This window comes from Pezoporus occidentalis, unplaced genomic scaffold (assembly GCF_034315485.1).
Source record: "Pezoporus occidentalis ecotype Australia unplaced genomic scaffold, CSIRO_AGI_Poc_V1 ctg173, whole genome shotgun sequence".
NCBI lineage: Eukaryota > Metazoa > Chordata > Aves > Psittaciformes > Psittacidae > Pezoporus > Pezoporus occidentalis.
The window spans coordinates 174,150-197,526 of record NW_026913565.1 but is presented as its reverse complement, the minus strand read 5'-3'; the positions used below and the strand labels follow the sequence as shown (position 1 = coordinate 197,526).

At 37.7% G+C, this 23,377-nt stretch overlaps 1 protein-coding gene across 5 annotated transcripts in view; it reads right to left on the bottom strand.

The window, feature by feature from the left end:
* The window catches only part of ANO3 (anoctamin 3), a 212,283-nt gene that overhangs the window by 84,733 nt on the left and 104,173 nt on the right, over positions 1–23,377 (bottom strand). For 4 of the 5 annotated variants that reach the window (XM_062614205.1, XM_062614206.1, XM_062614207.1 and 1 more), the window contains exons 2-4: positions 13,240–13,452; positions 12,628–12,699; positions 619–755 (exon numbers count right to left, since the gene is read on the bottom strand). In XM_062614205.1, the coding sequence (XP_062470189.1) occupies positions 619–755; positions 12,628–12,699; positions 13,240–13,452 (422 nt within the window). The remainder of the gene's footprint in view (positions 1–618; positions 756–12,627; positions 12,700–13,239; positions 13,453–23,377) is intronic. The other variant, XM_062614210.1, reaches the window with a different exon arrangement.

Here is a 23,377-nt window from a genome sequence, read left to right as displayed (position 1 = left end):
GCATTATAGTGGACAAACTGCTGTAGGAAATGCACTGTGAGGAATACTGTGATTAGGTAACTACTAAGCAAGGTAACATGTCAGTTTCACCAGGGAAGATGGCTTTTCTAGTGCTTTAGTTGAGGGTCCCGAAAATACTCTTACATTCTCCTGTACACAAGTGAATTTTATCTTTCTCTCGCTGTGAAAGTATCATTTGGATTTTGGTTACATGGAGAATCCTACCCTTTAGATTATTCACTACATGAACATAGTTCTTCTAAACTCTCATAATTTCCTGCGGCCTCCCAGCTGACATGAATTTCACACCATGCTGGGAAACCTACGTCTTAAATTCTGTGCAATACTAATTTTTTTTAAAAGTCCACTGCCTTTTAGCTTTAGTTTAGTTGACAGAAATCATTAGAACCCTAGATTCTATATAATCTTGGTCACTTTTGGTACAGAGAATTCCATTCACTGATTCTGCAGGTCAAACTATAATATTCCTATATTATTTCTTTTACATGAGATGCCCATTTAAGATGCAATTTACCTAATCCCTGAAAATTATATCTTAAAAATATTTAAGCACATTCTGATAATTGATACGATTTAATAAAAGTTTGTGTCTGTTACCTTTAAAGACGATTTGGTCCGAGTTTCTGTTTTCTGCCTGGTAAGCTTGTTTTGAAGAAGCAATGACTGATCTGTACGAGCATCATAATTTCCATGTTCTGAATCATCTGCGTATGTGTCTTTTTCCTTTCCTATGCCTGAAGGAAAAACAGAAGAAAACAGTGGACTCATTTTAGGTTACAGAAGAGAGAAACTAACAGTATTGTTAAAGCCAGAGTTGAATATTCATTTTAGTTATCCAATTTTTAATAACTTTTAGTCTACCCCTTCTTGCAAAAGTTTTTACTTGAAATGCCATCATCTCTGTCTTAAGCTAGAAGTGACTTCTCTTTTTAGTAGAAGGCCTATAGAAACATTTCTGTTGCCATTCCAATTGAAAAAGCTCACAACATTCTTCACAGTACCTAAAAAAAAACCCAAACAACCCAACCCCGACGCAATATAAAGCAAATATTCAAATGTTTTTGTGCTTGACTCACACTTGTTCAGACTCAGAACATGTTGTCAAATAGGAAGTGCATCTTGCAGACCTGAGTAACCTCCCATGCTTTAAATTTAAACAAGCAACCAAAATGCCTGATGGGCCTACACTCATGCTGCTCATACTTGGATACAGTATTTGAAAATTTGCATATTAAGGTAACCACTCAAGAACACATTTTAAGAGGCTTCCCTATCAGTGGTAGAAGACGGTTAACACCATGAAGAAAGTGTTTACATTGGATTTTTAATAGCTCAACAAAAGTTTCTATTAAAACTTGCGTATCCAAAGAGAGCTGCAGATGACTGAGGACCATCCTCAAAGCTTACAAAGATCCGCTCTCACAGACTAAATTTCACCTGAATCATCACTGCAGGCAAGTTAGAAGGACTCAAGTCTCTGGGTCACTCTAGAGCCTCTTTCAGAAGGCAGACATTTTCCAGACATGTAATTTCCTTGCACATTCTCCATCAAAAAATCATGACAATACTTATCATACCTACCCAGCAGAGGTAAAATGAGGGGTAATGTCTGTGCAATGTTGGACCATGTAAGTTATAATGAATGTTGGAAAATGGTTAGTCTTGAAAAAAATATTTTAAAGATGAAAAAATGGAATAATTAATCCCACACAATTATATCTTGGACAAGTTGAAAATATATATTCAGACAAAAAGTTATCCACAAATACTGACTTAAGTTCCCATCTCAGCTTTCACATCAACATGGGAAAAGTCAGGGGGACTGGGAATAGCATTTAGCCCAATTATTCTAAATGCTAAATAAGATGCCAAGAAAAAAGTCATAGTTGCTGTGGGAACCACAATCTTGAGCTTCCCAAATTTTATATTCATAAAAGCTCATCTGCAACAACAAAGTATTTTTCAATAAGCTGTTCAGTTAAATTTTCTAGAGTAAGTACTACAGAAAAGAAACCCCAAACAACAATTATCTCACATAGCCTAAATATTTCTGAGATGGAACATCACACCGGAACATTTACCAAGGGCTGTTCTTTCTGAAATTGAGCTATTTGAATAATGATTACACAAAATGAGGCCCTGCTAATTTGTGATTTTGATATTAACCTCAGTACATCTGTGGAGGGATTTCTTAATATATGAAATAGCCTGTTTTAATCGTTAGTGCACCAAACTCAGGGGTTTTATTTTAAGCAATGTTTTAATCTTAGTATACAGGTTATTCTCTGGTCCACAACAATGAATGCAGTAAAAAAGACTGTGAAGTAGGTTTCAAGTAGGAGGTATACAAAGCAGAAAACAGGATAGTTAAGCAAGATTTTATTCATGGCCAGATGTGATGAGCTCTCAGCTTTAGTAAAGATCAAGCTTTGCAAAAATATCTAATGTTTTTTCAACTTTTTAAAGCCATGAAACAAGCTTTCCCTTAGCAGTCAACATACTTTTACCTGCTAAGCATTTCATTATGTTTTCAAGGACACAGCATTGAAGTGTAGCATATATTTTCCATTAAAAAAAATAAAAAATTGCTACTTTCCACCTGCTATCTCTGTCTGAAATGTAGCAGGAAAGGGTTTTAGCAACAAAGAACCCCATAAAAATACATTTAGAATTAAAGAGGTGCGTTTCTTACATGAAATTGAACAATACTTCTTACTATATCTATGAGGAGCTGATGACTTATTCTATGCACCTAAAGCAATGTCCCACAAAGTAAAAAAGGGAGGAAAGAAGGAATGAAGATTAAAACATACCATTTAAACACAGCACTTGAATAAATATTTGTTATACCTGTCTGAGAGACATAGCACCTAATCCATATTTTAGGATTACCTTCAAAAAGTGCATTTTTCTTAACATTCCTGTAGTTTGAGACATTAACGTTAACAGGACACCTAAAGTGTGCTTTGTAGATACTTTGAATAGACTAGCGCCATTTACCTCTTCTGCAGCATATATTTTAGAAAAATCTGTAATATAAATAAATATGCTCAAGGTAAAAATTCAGTGGATTACAACATATCTCTATACCAGAAGAGGTTGGAAAGAACAGCTGCAAAATGTGTGTGTTTTAGTTGGCTCATTTTGTTTCTTAAGCTGAGCTTTTTTGAAATTTCTTTTGATTAAAGAACAGAGAATGAAACAAGTTGGGTTTACAAAAAAGCAGAAATGAAGCTTTGCCACCAACAGCATTGACTATGGATTTGTATTTTTCTACAATGGGGTGCTTTTCCTGTAATAATGTATCCACCACTTTTATCAAAAAAGAAAGTCTCTCTTCCTTAATTTTCCCACCCATCAAGCCAAAATTACATACTGTTAAACTTACAGAACCTAAATTAACTTGAGCTGATTGTTCCTAGCATCACCAAAGCTTATCACAAGACAGTGATTTAACTCCTTAAGTCTTTCTTCAGTAACTGCAGTTTCTAAACTTGTGTTAACATTTTTACATATTTGTCTACAAAGTGACACTATTTTCTGCCATCATTTCCTCCACATTCCCCATTATTTGGCTTTGCATTTTAACTGCCATTTTGCTGATGTATTTGAGTTATTATGTTAATTAAAACTTGTGGTAGTTGAGAGCTTTTTGAAGTGTTGTCACATAAAAACTTTTATTTAAAAAAAATCATTAAGGCTGAATTTTAAATAACGATGAGGATATCAAATCAGAGAAAAGGACTACAGCTTCTAATTCCAAAGGCAGAGACTGAATCATATTTCAGTGAAGACAATGCAAATCCACTATTCAGTAAGTCAAGGACTTCTCTTTAACTGGGTACATACTTAAAACAGATTCACCCATATATATATCATTGTGAGCACAGCTGAACATGTAACTAAGTAATGCATACCCTCACCTTGGATCCACACTCAAGTATAAAGTAATTTGAAAAAGATTCAAGCATTAATCAATCAGATAACAGATCTCTCCATCCCAGTAGTTGCTTTGTTTTGCTATCTTGTAATATAGAGACACGATGAGTCACTTCAGCCTTCATACATCACAAAACCTATCTACACTTGGTGACATACAATTTTGCTGTGCTTGATACATGACATTAAGATTTGCCCTAAGGGCACTTGTACGATAAAATGTAGTAGAAACTTTCAGCTCTGGGAGTCTTTTACCTCCCTATGCAGAAGCACTTTGTTTAAATATTGATTACAAGGTCCACACTTCACATTTCCATTTTTGAGTCTTAAATGCTTGACTACCATTCTTTCCATCATACTTGCCTAAAGGACCAAGAGTGCATTTTATTTATAACAGTTAGAGGAAAAAAAACACCCGTAACATGCAATCCACCAATATGTTTCGGATAACTGGCACAGAAAAGCAAGTATTCCTCAACTGCAATGTGTCATACTTGGGGAAAATTAATATTAAGATTATTCCTAAATAGTTTCTGTTTCACAAACAGTGATATGATGACTCCTGACTCACTTCTTTAAGGCTTTACACATTTGCAGATGGGCCTTGAAAAGCTTTTGTAAGAAGAGATTATTGGTCAATAAATTCACCCCCTTTTGTCCTAATTTTAGTTCTAGAAACAACAAATAACCTGGAGAAGGATATCACTGGACACCTGGATAAATGGCATTGTGATGGATTTACATCTTATTTTATTCTGCTATGTACCTGGAATACTATATTATATACATAACATGAAAGGTTTTTCAGTTACCTATGTATGCGTGTTTAGATATCAAAAAAACTACTATAACAGACAAGCGCAGAGTTTTCTTAATGTACAATTTCTCATGACCTTTCAGACAATGATAACAATTACACAGAGTATTTCTCATTTTTTAAAAAGGGGAGTCAGGTAGGATGGCTGTTTGGAGGAGTTAAGAGGGTGTACAGAATCGCAACAGGGAGATTAAATGCCTAAAGCACTTTGATATTTTGAATGTCAATATTAACTCCAAAGACTAATCCTTACTACGTTTTGGCAAGCACTATGTTCATAATAGAGCACAGCTTCTCCAACCATGCTGCCAGCTCTCCAGGCAGGAAGCTCTAATATGGAAGATGGACAATTCCCTCACAGACCAGGTATAGGAAAAACTGACCTAATGCAGCTTTTCAGCCATCTCACAACATAGAATAGATGTGACAGCTCTTACCTTTGCAGGTATTGCCTAAGGAACACAAGCATCTGAACAAATGATTCTAAAAGTCACAATGGAAACATCACATTTCTGTCAAAGCAGAAACTGAACCTGGCTTTCTGGAGTCACATCTTCTGTCATTTCTCAGCCCCTCCTTTCATGTCAATATTGTATGTATTGCATAGGTTATTCTGTCTGTTTTGGTTTATCATAACATCACTTAACCAAAATTCACTTTCAAGGTCTTCTGTAATAAAAAGATGAAAGTTTTTATCATGCAGTCATGCTGATACTTTGTTGGATTGTTAATTTTGATTCAGGTCTTAATTTCTCAGTTCACTATGTTATATCATGGCATGTAATTAAGGGAGTTTCTTACACATAAGCTTTGTAATAATTAGAATCAGGACACATGAAGACTATAAGGCTGTAGGAAAATTATGAACTACATCATTCATGATCAAGTTCCTATGCAGGAAGGATTTAATTTCATGCTAAGGAGGATTAGTTACTATGCCTAAATCCTTCATAATTAACCTAATTCACAAAATAAAAAAACAGAACTGAAAAAAGAATAATTTAATTATTTTGATTTTTTTGCTAGTGAGTGCTTATTTGTCAAATAACTTAAAACCAGAAACTTGTATCCAAAACCTGAATGCCAATTTGCACTGGTTATATTAGTCATTACTCATTTTTTACATCTTATTTGAAATTAAATATTTCAGCCTAACAATTAGGGCAGATTCTCTGATTTCTGATTGTAGGGTCTGCAGAAAGCTGCTTACACCTGCAGAAAGCTACTTCTATACTTACTTGTTTTAGAATGAGCAAATTAGATTTTTAAGTTAACAAGCAGACTATCAATCAGATTTGCAAGTCATTCTTCTGGTCTAAATGGATTTCCAATATGGCTTAACTCCTGAAAAATCTCAATGCCTCAGGCACAGAATCGTAGAACAGTTAGGGTTGGAATGGACCCTAAGATCATCTAATTCCAACCATGTATGTGATAAACCGGACTTTTAAAGGCATTAATTAGGAAGAAGTTCTTCCCTGTGAGGGTGCTGAGGCACTGGCACAGGTTTCCCAGAGGAAGTGGAAGGTGTTCCTGCCCATGGCAGGGGGGTGGAACTAGACAAGCTTTAAGGTCCTTTCCAAACCAAACCAGTCTGTGATTCTGTGATTAATCTGAATTATAATAAGAAATCCCTTTTGTAAATCTGGCTCACAGTGCTTGAGACTGAACATTAAAAAACGAAATGAAAAAACCTGGCAGCACCAATGATAGTAATTTTAACAACAGAAAGGGACGTAGTAAATGGAAAACCATGTAATGTACCAGTCTGAATACTGCCACTCTCCTTCTAATCCTTTTGCTAAATCCAAAGGATAATTTGAGAAAAGATCAGACCATTCAGTGGTGTATTATTTACTGGTTTTGTGAGCTTTCACAACTTAGACCGTCCCTTTTCACCTGCATCGTGCATTAGAAAAGAGCATTTATCACAGTTGTGGCAAGAAAAAAGTTACTCCTCATAGAAGATGTGAGTTATCACTGAAATAAAGCAATTCTCCTTGCAAATGATGTAAATTCCCTTCACCTTAACTTGAGTACTTCAATGAAAACCTGCTAAATTCTTTTCAAATCATTCAAGTGATTTCTAAAGCAAACTCAAAACTCAAAAAAAAGTATGTTGTAACCACCTCCTATAATTTTAACAGAGGTTACTAAAGAGGATTTTTCAACTAACCTTCATATAACCTTCAAATAACAAATAACCTTGATCAAAATTGCTTACATTCAGATTCCTTTTAGAAAAGATGGCCAGCCAATTCTGAGATCGTTCAAAGATAAGGTTCTCTCCATTTATGCATATGATGGCCTTCAAGGGAAATAAAGCATTATTTTAAAAATATACCAATTAATGTTTCTTTATTTTGGATTTGGAGAAGGCTGAGGTTCTGAATGACTTCTTTGCCTCAGTCTTCACTGGCAAAGGCTCTGACCAAACCACCCAAGTCTTGGAAGGCAGATGCAGGGACTGTGAGAATGAAGACCTTGTGCGCCCACTGTAGGAGAAGATCTGGTTTGAGACCATCTTAAAAATCTGAACGTGCACAAGTCCATGGGTCCTGATGAGATCCATCCGCGGGTCCTGAAGGAGCTGGCGAATGAAGTTGCTAAGCCACTGTCCATCATATTTGAAAAATCATGGCAGTCAGGTGAAGTGCCCCGCGACTGGAAAAAGGGAAATATAACCCCCATTTTCTAGAAGGGGTGACCCAGGGAATTACAGACCAATCAGTCTCACCTCTGTGCCTGGCAAAATCTTGGAGCAGATTCTCCTGGAAGGCATGCTAAGGCACATGAAAAACAACAAAGTGCTTGGTGACAGCCAGCATGGCTTCACTAAGTGGAAATCCTGCCTGACCAATTTGGTGGCCGTCTATGATGGGGCTACGGAAGTGATGGACAGGGGTAGAGCAGATGACATCATCTACCTGGACTTGTGCAAAGCGTTCGACACTGTCCCACACGACATCCTTGTCTCTAAATTGGAGAGACATCAATTTGATGGATGGACCACTCGGTGGATAAAGAACTGGCTGGATGGCCGCACACAAAGAGTTGTGGTCAATGGCTCAATGTCCGCCTGGAGACCAGTAACAAGTGGTGTCCCTCAGGGATCCATGTTGGGACTGGTCTTGTTTAATATCTTCGTTGCTGACATGGACAGTGGGATTGAGTGTGCCCTCAGCAAGTGTGCCGATGACACCAAGCTGTGTGGTTCGGTTGACACGCTGGACAGAAGGAATGCCATCCAGAGGGACCTTGACACACTTGTGAGGTGGGTTGATGCCAACCTCATGAAGTTTAACCATGCCAAGTGCAAGGTCCTACACCTGGGTCAGAGCAATCCCAGGCACAGCTAGAGGCTGAGCAGAGAAGAGATTCAGAGCAGCCCTGTGGAGAAGGACTTGGGGGTGTTGGTCAATGACAAATTTGACATGAGCCAACAGTGTGCGCTCACAACCCAGAAAGCCAACCGTATCCTGGGCTGCATCAAAAGGAGCATGACCAGCAGGTCAAAGGAGGTGATCCTGCCCCTTTACTCTGCTCTCATGAGACCTCACTTGGAGTACTGTGGGCAGTTCTGGTGTCCTCAACATAAAAAGTACATGGAACTGCTGGAACAAGTCCAGAGAAGGGCCACGAGGATGATCAGGGGACTGGAGCACCTCCCGTATGAAGACAGGCTAAAAGTTGGGGCTGTTCAGCCTGGAGAAGAGAAGGCTGTGTGGAGACCTCATAGCAGCCTTCCAGTATCTGAAGGGGGCCTGTAAGGATTCTGGGGAGGGACTCTTAGGGACTGTACTGACAGGACAAGGGGTAGCGGGTTCAAACTTAAACAGGGGAAGTTTAGATTGGATATAAGGAAGAAATTCTTTCCTGTAAGGGTGGTGAGGCACTGGAATGGATTGCCCAGGGAGGCTGTGAGTGCTCCATCCCTGGCAGTGTTCAAGACCAGGTTGGACAGAGCCTTGGGTTATATGGTTTAGTGTGAGGTGTCCTTGCCCATGGCAGGGGGTTTGGAACTGCATGATCTTAAGGTCCTTTCCAACCCTAACGATTCTATGATTCTACGATTTATACATGTGTGTACACACAGAAGTGTGCATATACCAGTGGAGCAGCTCCTAGATTATCTAACTCAAATTAGTTAACTGTAATGTATGCCAAATTATTTTATGTTGCTAGAATTTATATAAAAAAAAAGTTCTATCTAGAGGAAAACAATTTTTTATTAACGTGACTCTCTGTAGCTACTATGTGGCTACTAGGAGTAAATTATACCCCACTTCCTTTTTCCAGCTACAACTGAAGCCATGAGCTATTATTGGTAGCTCCAGGAAAGATACAAGTTTAGCAACTGAAGCTAAAGTTATGTCATTTAAAACCTGGCACAAAGTAATTGCTGGGCATGTCTTTCAGAAGAAAAACAAAGCGCAGTAAAACCAAAATGTAATATAAATATGCATCTGTGTTATTCATTGGTGTTTTTCAGCTAGTATCCACAGGCAAAAGGCTTTGAAAAATATAAGGTTGAATTCCCTTTGATAGAATGAATGTCAAATCTCCAAGTGTCATTGGTGTGACTGGCTAATGTATTAAAAAGTGGATGACATTGGAATTATACTGTTGTACAAATGAGTTCAGAGTTTAACATCCAGATTCTTGTGTAGCACAAATTTACACGTATCCACAAATACAACACAAGTATTTTAGTTTTTCATGTATTTACTTCTTAAAAGATCCTAACAATTCCAAAAAATTGCCAAAAACTTTTTTCCTGTTTTGCTAAATATATGCCTTTTAGGTATTTGTGACTATTGCATCAACATGAGACAGCTGTCAAAGTAAATCCTGTATCCCAGGTATATTCTTGTTACCTAAAATACTGCACTGATACTTAGCCTAGATGCCTCTGTCATCTCACATCAGCATCATCTTTGACATCTGGTATCAAAGATATATACCTAGACAGGAAATACTTCTACCGTGCCTATGAAAATTGCTCTGAAGTCCTGACATTTCATACTAGAACAAAAACTTCAGGCATCTTTCAGGAAAAAATTTCAAGTATTGCCTCAAGACAGTCTGTAACTTCATGATGGTCTTTTCTGTACAATTCAGTAACTGGAACCAACTTTAGTCTCCCTCTTCCCTAACACTGCTTCCGTAGAAGGGTACTGGTTGCTCTACAGTGGTCTCGCCCATGGCAGAAATCCTGCCCCCCCTCCTAACCTTGTATAAATAATCCTGAAAAATTCTTGACAAACTGAAGTGTTCTCATCAAAAAAGCTTATTCAGAAAATTCCCCCGTGTGTATGCTTTATAGGATTTGGCTAGTTACTTGCACCTAATGAGCTGACAAAAATGATTGCGTTGAGTTGTCATGAATAAATTCACTGTAATTAGTTATTCACTAATTACATTATACTGGTTAGCAGGCATATTCCTCTCTTGGAGTTCTTAGGTAAAAAGACATTTTCTTAACAGTCAAAAAGCAGGAATCTTTCACTCATTTGATAAGTAAAAATATTAAAATAAACTGCAGTAGAGCTGGAGGGATTAACATTCTTCGGTGAAGTGGCAACTCCAATCTTATTTGTGAACTCAAGTCACAACAAGTGACAAAGGTCACTTTAAACAGAACTTCATACTCTTCCATAATGCAAATATACAGGAAAAAAAAAACAACTAAATTCTATGACCACCTTGAGAATTGTAAGGAATAATGTTTTACTTAATGTCCAGATCCAAGCAGTAGGCAACTTCCACCTAGGTAAATCAAAAAGCTCTGATTATAACCTTCAATACGTGGAAATTTCCACGAAGCTTTGGCTAAGCACCAAGCATTCCATCTGAAACCTCATAGCTCATGTTGCAGAACCTCACTGCATGTAACTTCACTTGAATTGCCTGATTCTTCAAATTAGAAATACTACTTACCACCTAAAACTGACAGAGGATAAAGAATGTAAGTCCGTAACATCCTTGACCCCATCTGCCTGCGTTAGCAGTAACAAAGGTGCAAGACATTTATAAGTTAAATAGATATATGGTCTTATCTACAGTCAACTAAAACAAAAGAGAAACTTTCCACAGAAGTCTTTTACATGATGCTTGTTAATCCCTTTCTCACAAGACAACAGTTTGTCTATGGACACAATTCTGGAAGAGGAAAAAGCTACGTTTCTGGAAGAGGAAAAAGCCATTTGGCCTATTTTATGCACAGTTCCATGATGCAGCTTAATTAAAAATTCACCACATGCACTTAACTCAGCATTCTTTTCAGGTTCTCAGGAGAGCAGTTTGGAAAGGTTCACTAAGAAGATGATAGCCATTAATCAGCCGATTTTGCAAACTCAATCAAAATGCCAGAGTACTGACTAAAAAGTAGCAGTGCTGCCGCAGTTTCACCCATTTGGTGATGAAGGTTCAAGCAGCAAGATTCCTTTTTTTTTTTTTTAACCCTCCAGATTCAGGGTAAAATCAATCTCTTCAAAGAGCATAGCTGAAGTCAGAGAGGAGAAACATCCACACCAAAGTTTAATACAATGGTTTGCTGAGGATACTCGTCTATCTTTTCCTCAATCACTGAGCTCCCTCTATGTTTCTTTCCAGGTTAAAATTAGATGACGCGAATGAAAAGCAGTGCATCACTCACTATGAGAAAGAATTACTTCTGCCATACATAAGCACATAATAGTACCAGCACATGTATGTGTAAGCAATTAGTAAAACATAGAACCAGATATAAAAAAAAAACAAAACTGAAGGAAATGATAAACAGTGAGATTTTCAGGTACCCATGCTTGCCTACCAAATCAAACCAATTATACTGAATGAGTGCAGTGGCTTCAACTGGAATCTTACTTAGACACATGATTTTCTTAAACAATCTTCATGCCAAATTTTTGGTCTGTGTCATGATTTTGGAACATTTTGATTTTGTTTTGGAGGACCTATCAATTTCACTCACATTTCCAGCTGCGATCCCTTTGGAAGACCTTGAAGAACCTCTTAACTAGCATGTATGTTGGGCATGAAGAAAAATCAATGTTAAAACATGTGAGAGGTGAGCAGAAATAGCTTTCTGAAAGCACATCTCTCTCCTTCAGCATAAAGATCCGATTACTAGTTTGATGCTACACTGACTGTGAGTAAAAAGTTCCTTCACAGTACTTGTGCAAGATGCAGCAGTATCTGTGTGTAATTCATTCCAATAGGTAATAAACGGCCAGGGAATTTCAAAATTAATTAAATTTTGAACTTGCAAATTACCAGTTGTGTTTTTATATACAGATTCATTTTGCAGTTGCAAGGATGGGACTATTAACTCCTTTCCTATTTTCTTTGACTTAATTAAAGCATCAAAATGGCATTAATGCAGGTACACATATGTCCCAATTACAGCTCTTCTTCTGTATTGTCAGGTTTAGTTTTTTGCAGGTTGGAACACTTTTTATACATGAGCATCTAAAGCAAACATACATGAATATATAAAGCAAAGCCAACAACATAGCAACTGCAGCCATGACAATACTGAATAATATGACTATAGAGGAATAATAACCAGCACATAATAATAACAACGATTTCAAAGAAATTTCAAAGACATACACTGAACGTATGAAAAAAAAACAACTTCTCTGCGTTTAGTCTCTATTCACTATTAGTCCAAAAGGTGAAAAAGTATCAGGAAATCTAAAATAGCATGTATTTCCTTAGTCACATTTAGTCTTCACTTTCAAAAAACCTGGCAGTTGAGGGAAAGTATTGTCTTTCCACATTTAGGTACTGCAAGTGTAATCAAAGAATTGTTAATTACTATTATTTAAGTTCAAACACAAACTTACCTAAAAACGGATCATCATATTCTGTATTAGACAGCTTAAGCAAGTTGTTTTCCAAAGTCTCCATCACTTTAGCTGAAATAAATGCAATATTCATATCAGCATTCATATGTATTTTTTAAGTAAAAAGTTTTAAACTTTTTAAAGCTGCTGGTGACTCTCTCCATACTAATCTTCCCTGATTCTGCTCATGAATGAATGAATGCATCTGCTCCTGAATGTTCATACTTAAAGACACTTCTTGCCAAAAGCCTAATATTTATTTTTTCTCTCTCTTCTGAACAAACTATAGGAACCTTTATGCTATTCCCCAACATACAAGAGCACATTCTTGTCTTGTTTTCAGCATGAAGGGAAAAAAAGAATAGCTTAAGCCTCACTTCAAACATTATAGAGATTCACTCAAGAGCTTAGTACCATAGCTCTTCTAGCTGTTCAGATGCCAAAAAGGTCTCTCCAAGAAACTGTAGATATCTAGACAAACCAAAGCTTATCAGATGCCCTTATATACTGAAAGATTATATTTAAGACACCACAGGACATCAAGTCATGTTCCCATAGAACCCTTTCATTCCCAGGGTTGGAACAAGCTCCTGAAAGAGAAAACACTCCTACCTCGTTCTGACACCACATCCACTGTAGCTGTAGATGTTCCTGCACTGAGAGGCTGAGGTCGGGGCTGTGGCTGCACACGATTTGGCTGCAGAAAAGATGAATGCTTGCTCAGACTTTGAGGATGTGTTTGGCTCTGAGCTAGGCATGGCATAGATCTTCGAGAGGGTTTTAATGGATGTTCTTTCACTGTCTCACTCTTGCTTGTATTCATACCTGAAAAAGCCAAAAGAACAAGAACCTAAGTTCTGCTACATGCAAATGGCAAAGAAAGATGGCTAATTATGAAAACGCAGGGTGATTCACCCACTTAATTCTTCACCTACCTTTCCATCAACATCCCACAGTTGGAATTCAAAATGCTCTAAACTGTGATACGTATGTCATACAGCCATTTGGAAGCAAACGACAGCACTGTCATCCACATTATTATTGCTAAACAAAATCTTAATTCAGTAGCAGAAATGAGTAAAATCCCTCAAACAAGCCAACAAACAAGCCAATCAAATACAAGCAAAAGATATTCACAAGCTTCCTGAAGGATTCATGAACACCCTCTCTTTTGAGATGGAGCTGTTTCTGAGTTCTAATCAATTTATTCACTGTTTCTAGTTTTTCTGCTGGAACTCATGGCACTCTGGGGTTTTCCTGTGTGTTGCCTGGCTTTAGGTTCAGATACCTAGATACTGACAGAGGCACAAGTCAGCTGCGTGTTATCAGTTTTTCTATCCTTTGCAGCTGCAGCACTATGAAAGTATTCTCATTAATACTAGTTTAATTATACTAAGCTACAAAAATGTAGACCAGAAACAATTTAATGGCACTCAAATACACACACTCACTTAAAACTAGGTATTTCATAAAGGAAAAAGAATGTAAAAAAGAGACCCCATGTAAATCTGCAGAAAGTCCTGAATATTGAAAATACTATTGTAACATAAACACGTGATTAAAACAAGCAGATTTTGTTCTGTTACCATTCTACTATCTACCAAAGGCTAACAGGAGGTAAACTAGTACTCATTTTTCCCAGTTTGAGTCAAGTTTATTCCTTGAAAATCATCATATTCTTCACTTAGCATAAAAAACACTATTACTTTGAGTATTCTCACTGTTCTCACATGGGCCTTCTAGTGGAAAAATATAGTAAGCTCATCAGCTACACAGGTCTCCAGTACCCAATTCCAATTAACAAATATTAACACATCTAAGCTTGACTGTAAATAACATCACATTTTAATAAGATTAAAATTAAAAATATCAAGTCATTTTTTTCAGAGAAAAAAGGATCAGTTTACTCCTCTGTTCAGCTCTTGCTGACCTTCAGACTCTGTTAACTGATTTGTATTACTGCACTAACATACACTAGAACTTACACTACTTGCAGAAGAACCTTAGCTACTTACTACTATAAGGGTGCTGAGGCACTGGCACAGGCTGCCCAGAGAACCTGTGGCTGCCCCATCCCTGGCAGTGTTCAAGGCCAGGCTGGACGGGGCCTGGGGCAACCTGGTCTAGTGGGAGGTGTCCCTGCCTTTGGCAGAGGGTTGGAAGTGGATGAGCTTTAAGGTCCCTTCCAACCCAAACCATTCTATGATTCTCTATTAACATACTGAAATTGAATTAAACCCCATAAAACTGGCAATATGATTTTTTTTTTTTTTCACTGAAATGAAAAACAAACTGTAGGTTTAGCAGGTATAATACTGAATTTATTTTATGGCATTCTTGCTAAAATGTAGTATAAGATTTTTAAACCCTTAAATCACTTGACATTGTGCTACAGTGGTTAAAAACGATTCAGTTTTCAATGTAGTATGCACTATTCCAGGACACTTTGTTTGTATGACTGGCTGTCTCAATAGCTGAGTGTGATAATTATTTACATTAAGAAACATGTAACTACCCTTTCAAGATGATAATTTTCTCAGTATTCATCCCATATAAATCCCATTTTTTATTTCTTCCCCAAATCTCAGGAATTTGTCAGACAACTGTAATTTGAACTTCTCAGTAAAAAGGGCCACAGCTATCATTACCCATAAACATGCTCACTATTGTGCTTTAGTGATTACAATTACATATATTTTAAAACATTTGTGTTTGACAGATAATAAATATTTAATAACTATTACAGAACTACAATATGAATTTGCAACTGTGACTCTGCAGTAAATATGCCTCATATTGTATTCTGGTATTTGGCACAAAGGATGGCTTACAGGCACTATTAAAACTTAAATCTATTCCTGAGAGGTTCCTGCAAACTGTAAAATATTTACACTTTCCTTTCTTTCAAAGCTACAAAACTCACTGCCCCTTCACTATTAGATAAGTATCTTAAACCTTTTGCCTATGGGGTAACTTCTGTGGAAAAAAAAAAAAAACAAAAACAAAAAAACCCACCAACCCCCACCCCACCAAAAAAAACAAACAACAAACAAACCAAAAACAACAAACAAAAAAACATTACAAAAGTGCATGTGGCAAACCCTCCCAAATGTCTAAGTTCAGTCCCAGTGTAAAGTGTAAAATCCAGAGCAGCCCTGCAGAGAAGGACTTGGGGGTGTCGGTCAATGACAAATTTAACATGAGCCAACAGTGTGCGCTCGCAGCCCAGAAAGCCAATCATATCCTGGGCTGCATCAGGAGTGTGACCAGCAGGTCGAAGGAGGTGATCCTGCCCCTCTACTCTGGTCTTGTGAGACCTCACCTGGAGTGTTGTGGGCAGTTCTGGTGTCCTCAACATAAAAAGGACATGGAACTGCTGGAACAAGTCCAGAGGAGGGCCACGAGGATGATCAGGGGACTGCAGCACCTCTCGTGTGATTACAGGCTGAGAAAGTTGGGGCTGTTCAGCCTGGAGAAGAGAAGGATGCGTGGAGACCTCATAGCAGCCTTCCAGTATCTGAAGGGGGCCTATAGGGATGCTGGAGAGGGACTCTTCATTAGGGACTGTAGTGATAGGACAAGGGGTTAACAGGTTAAAACTTAAACAGGGGAAGTTTAGATTGGATATAAGGAAGAAGTTCTTTCCTGTAAGGGTGGTGAGGCACTGGAATGGGTTGCCCAGGGAAGTTGTGAAATCTTCATCGCTGGCGGTGTTCAAGTCCAGATTGGACAGAGCCTTGGGTGACATGGTTTAGTGTGAGGTGTCCCTGCCCATGGCAGAGGGGTTGGAACTAGATGATCTTAAGGTCCTTTCCAACCCTAACTATTCTATGATCCTGTATGAGGCAGCTGAGCATGTAGTGCTTTGCCACTGGGCAATTGCTTGTTGCAACTTAAATTTAAATGAAAGCAAACATATTTGTACATATTTACCATGGTCTCATGCAGCCCCCACTAATTCAGGAACTAGCTGCATGATTTGCAGCAATTATTAATTTTTCATTATGCTTTAAATTATTTACAAAACTAGAAACACAGTTTCAAAGACAAATGCATTGTACACGGGTAGGCTGACCACAGCCATCAGCTGAGTACCGTGCAGGCACTCACTCCCCCCCAGCGAGGTGGGGATAGAAAATGGGAAGAGCAAAAGTGAGAAAGCTCGTTGGCTGAAGTAAAGATTGTTTCAAGGAAAACCAAACCAAAACAATGATGCAGTGGCATTCCGTCACTACCTCCCACAAGCAGACAGTTGCCTATCCAGCCTTGGAGCCCCGAGTCACTTCCCACCCCTCAAATATTATTGCTGACCATGATACTCTATGGCATGGGACATCCCTCTGGACACCTGGGGTGAGCTCTCCTGGCTCTGTCCTCCCGCAGCCTCACCCATCCCCGGCTGCTCTCTGTGGAGCAAAAAAGGGAAAAAGAGGCTACAATGCTGTGCAAGCACTGCTCAGCAATAACCAACACACTGGGGTGTTAGAAACACTGTTTGAGCCATAGATCCAAAACACACCACCATACAGGCTGCTGTGAAGAAATCTAGCTCCATCCCAGCCAGAACAAGCAGACAAATCCAAAAGTTAATGCCAGAGATTTTTGCTACTCTATTGTTGAAGTGCCTGAAGTTGTTCCACCAAGAACAACACAGTGTAACCTCTGAGGGACTGCTGCCTTTACTGCCAAAGGGACCTATACAGAAACGCGCCACAGAAGCAAAAGCACAGTCCCCAAAATACCTGGGAAAGCTTTGAGCAAAGATTAGCAATATAGATTAATATTCACCTCTACCAAGAATACAAGATGGAGGAAAAAGATCCACAAAATAAAAAAAAAATTCTGTGGTTTCAATGTGAAGGAAAACTAAATACTCTGCAGTATGTTTTTATAAATCTTAGTCCTTTAGTGACATATATTACCTCTCTCTGACTGTGCTAGAAAAAAGTGAGTAATCTAAACATTGCTGCTGCTTGGAGTGACTTGAACTTCCAAGGAATTTTCCCCATCAAAACCTGTGCCACTTGAAGAAGGATGTCATACTTGGCAAGTCTCTGTCTCATGTCTAAACCTCAACATACTAGTCCACAGAGTAAATCCTTGGATTAGCAGGATACTCCCCATATTTAACTATAATAGCTGAGCTTTAAAAGAGCCCCTGATTTAATAAGCTCCCCTGAGCTCACAAAACATGCTTTGCTTTATCATGATAAAGTGTTGCTTTATCATGAAATACAGAACTTCATTTGTCCACCTCAGACAGCACTTCGAGATCTGCAGCACAGTATAACTGTTCTTGGTCAGACTGTTTAATTTCACAGGAGGTTAATGTTTCTGCTGCCTCAGAAGGTGCCATAGGTCTGCAAATAAACACAAGCAGAAAGGACTGTGCTTCCTACTGATACTGAAACGGGCTCTGTGCCAGTGGAGCATGCAGTGACACTGGGCTACAGCACTGAGGATGCTGCGTTCAGAACAGAGCAGTGCTACGTAATGGGCCTGCTATGCTACTTGCAAGGTTTCAGAGAAGTATTCTTTGTAATGTAAGTATTACTATTAAATATTATAAAGTATTCCTAAATTGACATGGTTTTTAGACCAAGGTCTGTAATAGCTAGACATACCAATGGGTAATATAGAATATTATCAGTAATATATAAAAAGATTTATTTCGTAATCGTTATGGATGGCTTTAATGATCTATTTCTTAAGCAGTGATACACCATCAGTAATTCTGGACCCTGCCACATAATTGTTACTATTGCTAAAATAGAATGTTTTTTGCATCTGTATTGGAGTCACTGTGTGCAGCATGATGAATCATCTCAATATCAAAGAAATTCATACAAATGCAAATAACACACTGTCATTCAATTTCAACAACAATTTAAGTGATACATTTAAAAAAAAAAAAAGATTATAATTCTTTTATGAGGCAGTGTCTCCATTTAAAAAAAAAAAAAAATTACTCCCTGTTGCTCACTCTCACTGTACCTCTGTGCCGTTTCAAACAGATTTCTTAATGCCATGCTGCTTCTGCTTGGAGAGAGTCAAAGCAAAGTAACCCTGGAGCACATTTGCTGTTGCTCTGGTTGTATGATCTACCTTCGTGATTCAAATTTAACAGGTTATTTCATTCTCTGCTCATGTGCCAGAGACTGGTTCTGCAATATGCTAGTTTTGGTGGCATTTGCTGTTGCATGCCAATCCTTACCCAGCTCTGGCACACAAAGAGCTTGTGGTTGACATCATTAACTAGGTCACTAAACTGATTTACTGAAATAATATTCCTCTATTCTCCATAGAAGCCTCTTCTCAAATCTCTGCCTTTCCAACTAGAACTCTGCTAAACAGACCTTGATTGTTCAGGGATATTTTGACCTGCAACACAAAACATGTATCCATCTAGCAAAAAAAGAATTCACATGTTTTTTTCTATTCAAACTGCATTCGTTGCTTCTTTCCTTACAAACTATTGCTCTGGCACTTAGCAGGAGTATGGAAATGAGTATAGCATGAGCACAGAAATTTCTCAGGTTGGAAACAAAGGTGGTTAAATGGTTTAATGAGATCCTGCCTTTTATTTTAGCACTTCTGCCTTGGAAAAGTGTTCTTTCCGAAGGGAAGCTGGGGATTCCTGTTATGTAGGCAAATCCCTATGTGGCTGAAAGCCATAACAGCTAGCTGTACTATATCTTTGCATAGCTTCCTGGCAGAACAGGCAGGCAAGATGGAACTGGAGCATTCCTGATTGCTAAATCGGTATGCACCATTTAATGCATACTCAACATTAGGCCCATCTAGAAAGACTATAAATGAAGCCAGCTCACATACCTCCAGGTTTTAGCCATTAGGAACACAAAGGAAAAAAATATCCTTTGCCTCATTCTGTGAAATAAAGATACGATAACTTCTTTACTACTAAGAGGAAAGAAAAATTGCTTTGCATTTGCTCCTATTTTAGAGAAGGAAAGTTTGACAGCTGGTCCACATGCACTGTTAACCCAATGCTGGAGATGCGCCCTCAGCAAGGTTGGATTGGTGCTACTGCCCCTTTAATCCAGCACAAACATCATAGAAACAGTAGTAGCTATTATATATGTCAACAGCATCAGCTTTATAGAGATATGATATACAATAATCTTCACAATATCAACACCACGCAGGTCTAAGCAACTACTCATTTCACCACAAATTTGCTTGATAAAAATACCTTCTTAATTGTAAAAAAAAACTTCCGTAAAGCATTTGGCTTTGCATACCATACATCACCAATTAAAATGAAGTATCATTCATAAAATGCATTAAATAGACTGTGAAACTGGTAAATCTCAAATGCTTCTGTTAACAGCATCATCATAATTAGAATATCTTTAATCACATAAAATATGAACAAAAGCCTGCAATGGTTTTCATGACATTTAAATTTAATGTGGAAACATATTTCTACACTACCAAGTATAAAACAGCTCAATTTTGAAGAGCATTTAGTTTTCAATACTCAAAAGATGTAACAGGTACTTAAAAGAATTAGCTTACTTGGATTGGCATCTGCAATCTACAAAAGAAAACATAATTACCCTAGTAAATTCTGAGAAACCATAACCAAAAGGTACTTAATAATGAAAAAAAAATAGATTATTTCAGTGACAGCAGAAGTTTTCTTACCTATTTGTAATACCTGAACAACACAAAGGGTATTCAGTTCCACATGCTAGGCTTAAGTCAGGAATGGACCCATACTTTACTTTTTTATAGAAAAGGTAGAATCAAAGTGGGTAACTTCTGACTTTGTTTTATATTCTTACATGAAAAGGAAAAAAAAAACCAAACAACCAACCCCAGCATCAACTATTCTCATTATATTATCAAACATACTTAAAAGGCCTCATCAAAATTGGAGAAAATGAAACAATCCTTTTCTTGAGAAGAAATAAGAAAAGACAACACATTGAACATGGAAGGAAACGGCCTTCAAAGATGAACCCTATTTCTCTTTAGTACTATCAGTTTATCATGAAAGCTTATGAATCCCAATCTTCTAAGGGAATTTTTTTCAGATCACTTAACTACCTTTTGCATTATGTAGTGAACAGGTCAACACAGAATCATAAAATCAGCTAGGCTAGAAAAGACTTTTAAGATCATCAAGTCTAACCTTAGATTGAATCCAACATTATTCCTACTAAATGCTTCAAATGTAGCAACTTGGGTGGGTATAACTCCTACCATATTCAAGAAATGCACCTTGAATAAGTCACTGTGATGGTATTTTTCAGTGTCATCCCACCACAGAAATAGCATTGATTTATGAGGGTGTATATGAAATAATACAACGTTTAATATCATCAATCATGCATTTGAAGACCGCTGCCATTAAATACCATGATTTTACTTCAACCTTTTTACTTTTAAGTATTGTGAGAAGATGAACATAATCAAATTAATTGTAAAGGCTATAATCATGCTAGCTTTTTTTCCTCTCAAGTTAGAAATGTGAGAAATAAAACCTTCAATCCAGAAGTACAGCTAAAGTAAGGGAAAGGAATTGGTGAGATTATCTGAAAGTCCTCCAAGAAAACACACACACTGGCACTTAAATACATGGTTAGTCCAATTTGCAAGCTTCAGTTTCTCATTTTTTATTTTATAGTACTTTACCCATTAGATTAAGAAATAGAAAGCTATACTTTACTTATTTAGATAGCTATAGATTTTGTAACCAGACTGCACTCCCCCTTCTTTTTAATTATTTTTTTGACGAGCTATTTATAAGGAACAATTTCAGTACAGCGCTATAAGAAAAGCTTAATGGAACCCTATTAATATTTCAGCTTTTTTTCTTGACTTAACAGAAGAGCAGCACTTATCTTCCCAACAGCACTAAAACAACAGTAAACACATAGGCTTAAAAGTGACATTAGCCCTTCTGGCTACAGGCCTTCCATGGATGGCGATTTTCTTTTATAAATAGCTGCTGCCCTGTGCAAAAATAAAAATCCCTTTCTGAGACACTGTTTCCCAGGAAATGTCTCCAATTTCTGTATTGAAATCCTTATTGTTGGCCAGCACTCAATTTAGTTTAAGATTCAGTCCTCATGACCTCTGCACGCTAGTGCAGTGATGATTTTACATATACTTCCAGGTCACCTCTAAAAATACCAGCTAGGGTTAAAAATGATCCATAGAGGACTCCACTGGAAAAGAAAACTTGTGAATCACTTTTCCTAATTTTAAGTTTTATATGCATGCTTGGGCTGGCATTCGATATCCCCATTAACGTGGAATTCTCTTTAGACCATAGCTTCACCCAGGCATTTTCACTTTGTGCCAGGGGAAGCAAGCCAATACTGCAAGAAACCAAAGGAATTAAAGAACATTAGAGACATTCCTCCCATTTAAATTCTGTTTGTAAACAGGATTCTGTTTCTGCAACTTTGACTGCAAACTCTTTTCCAACAGTCATGGCCTTATTTTTCTCATAATGATACCAAATGCAGAGTAAGCAACCACCAAACAAACCCCCAAGCAGAGACCTACTGTGGCATTTTCACAGAGAATGAGAAACTGTTTCTTCCATTATCATAGAAACATAGAATAGTCTGGGTTGGAAGGGACCTTCAAAGGCCATCTAATCCAACCCCCCTGCAGTGAGCAGGGACATCTTCAACTATATCAGGTTGACCAGAACCACATTCAGGCTGGCCTTGAATGTCTTCAGGGATGGGGCATCTATATACCTCTTACACTCAGGCAAGTGAAGCCAAGACCTATTTCCTTGTGGATGCAGCAGGAAATTCAACCACTAGAATTAAAAAATTGCTTGCAAGTTCCACAAAACTCTCCTTCTAAATATAGCAAGAGGCTGGCCTTGCTCCCACATGGTGCCTATCAGGATAATTCCTGTAATGATCAGCTGCAAAAGTAAAACTAGGTCTGTTCCTTTAAACAGCTTTACCATGATAAAAATATGTCAGGAACTCACAGGATGAGGGAAATAAAATAGAAAAAAAGGAGGTATCAACATATTTTCATTTGTGATTCGAAAGTGTATCACTACAAAATGTAGGAAAGTTATCCCAAATTATAGAAGTCAATCATTAAGATGCCAATACTTAAAGATCACTGCACTGAAACATAACTGGAAATCTGATTTGTAGGGAAATAAAAACGTTGATCTCCTTAAGATCCCTAAGCCGTCCTATTATAAATTATGCTTGCAGAATTAGGAAAAAAATAAGTCTTTGTTACAGGTAAACATGTGTAGGCCCCAGTAGCTCTAACTTGAGGTCTTTTAGACCATGTATGGTGTGGATTGCCATGTACACGCAGGAAAACTGTTAGTATTCCCAACTTAGTATAGCTGCATTACCTACTTTGGAATCAATATGACTGCTGAATCCCTCTTAAAAAGAGAGATTTACACATCCTCATCTTTTACTATTTCACCCTATTTACTTGATTAATAAATGAAAGCCCCAAAACTCTTCTATCTTTATATCTGAGAACTGCTTTAAGACTTCATTTTCTTATCTTCCCCACAAGGAACCTACTTTTAATGAAACAAATTTTAGTTTATGGATTTTGAAGAGCATCAAAATGGAAAGGATTTTTTTTCCTCCTCTCCATAAAACCTGTATTCACACTGAATACAAAATGTTGTGTTTAGTACCTCACCAGGAATGGAGGACTCATACTAAATTTAACATATTACAGAGGACTGTTCATTCTGTACAAAACTTCGAGTTCA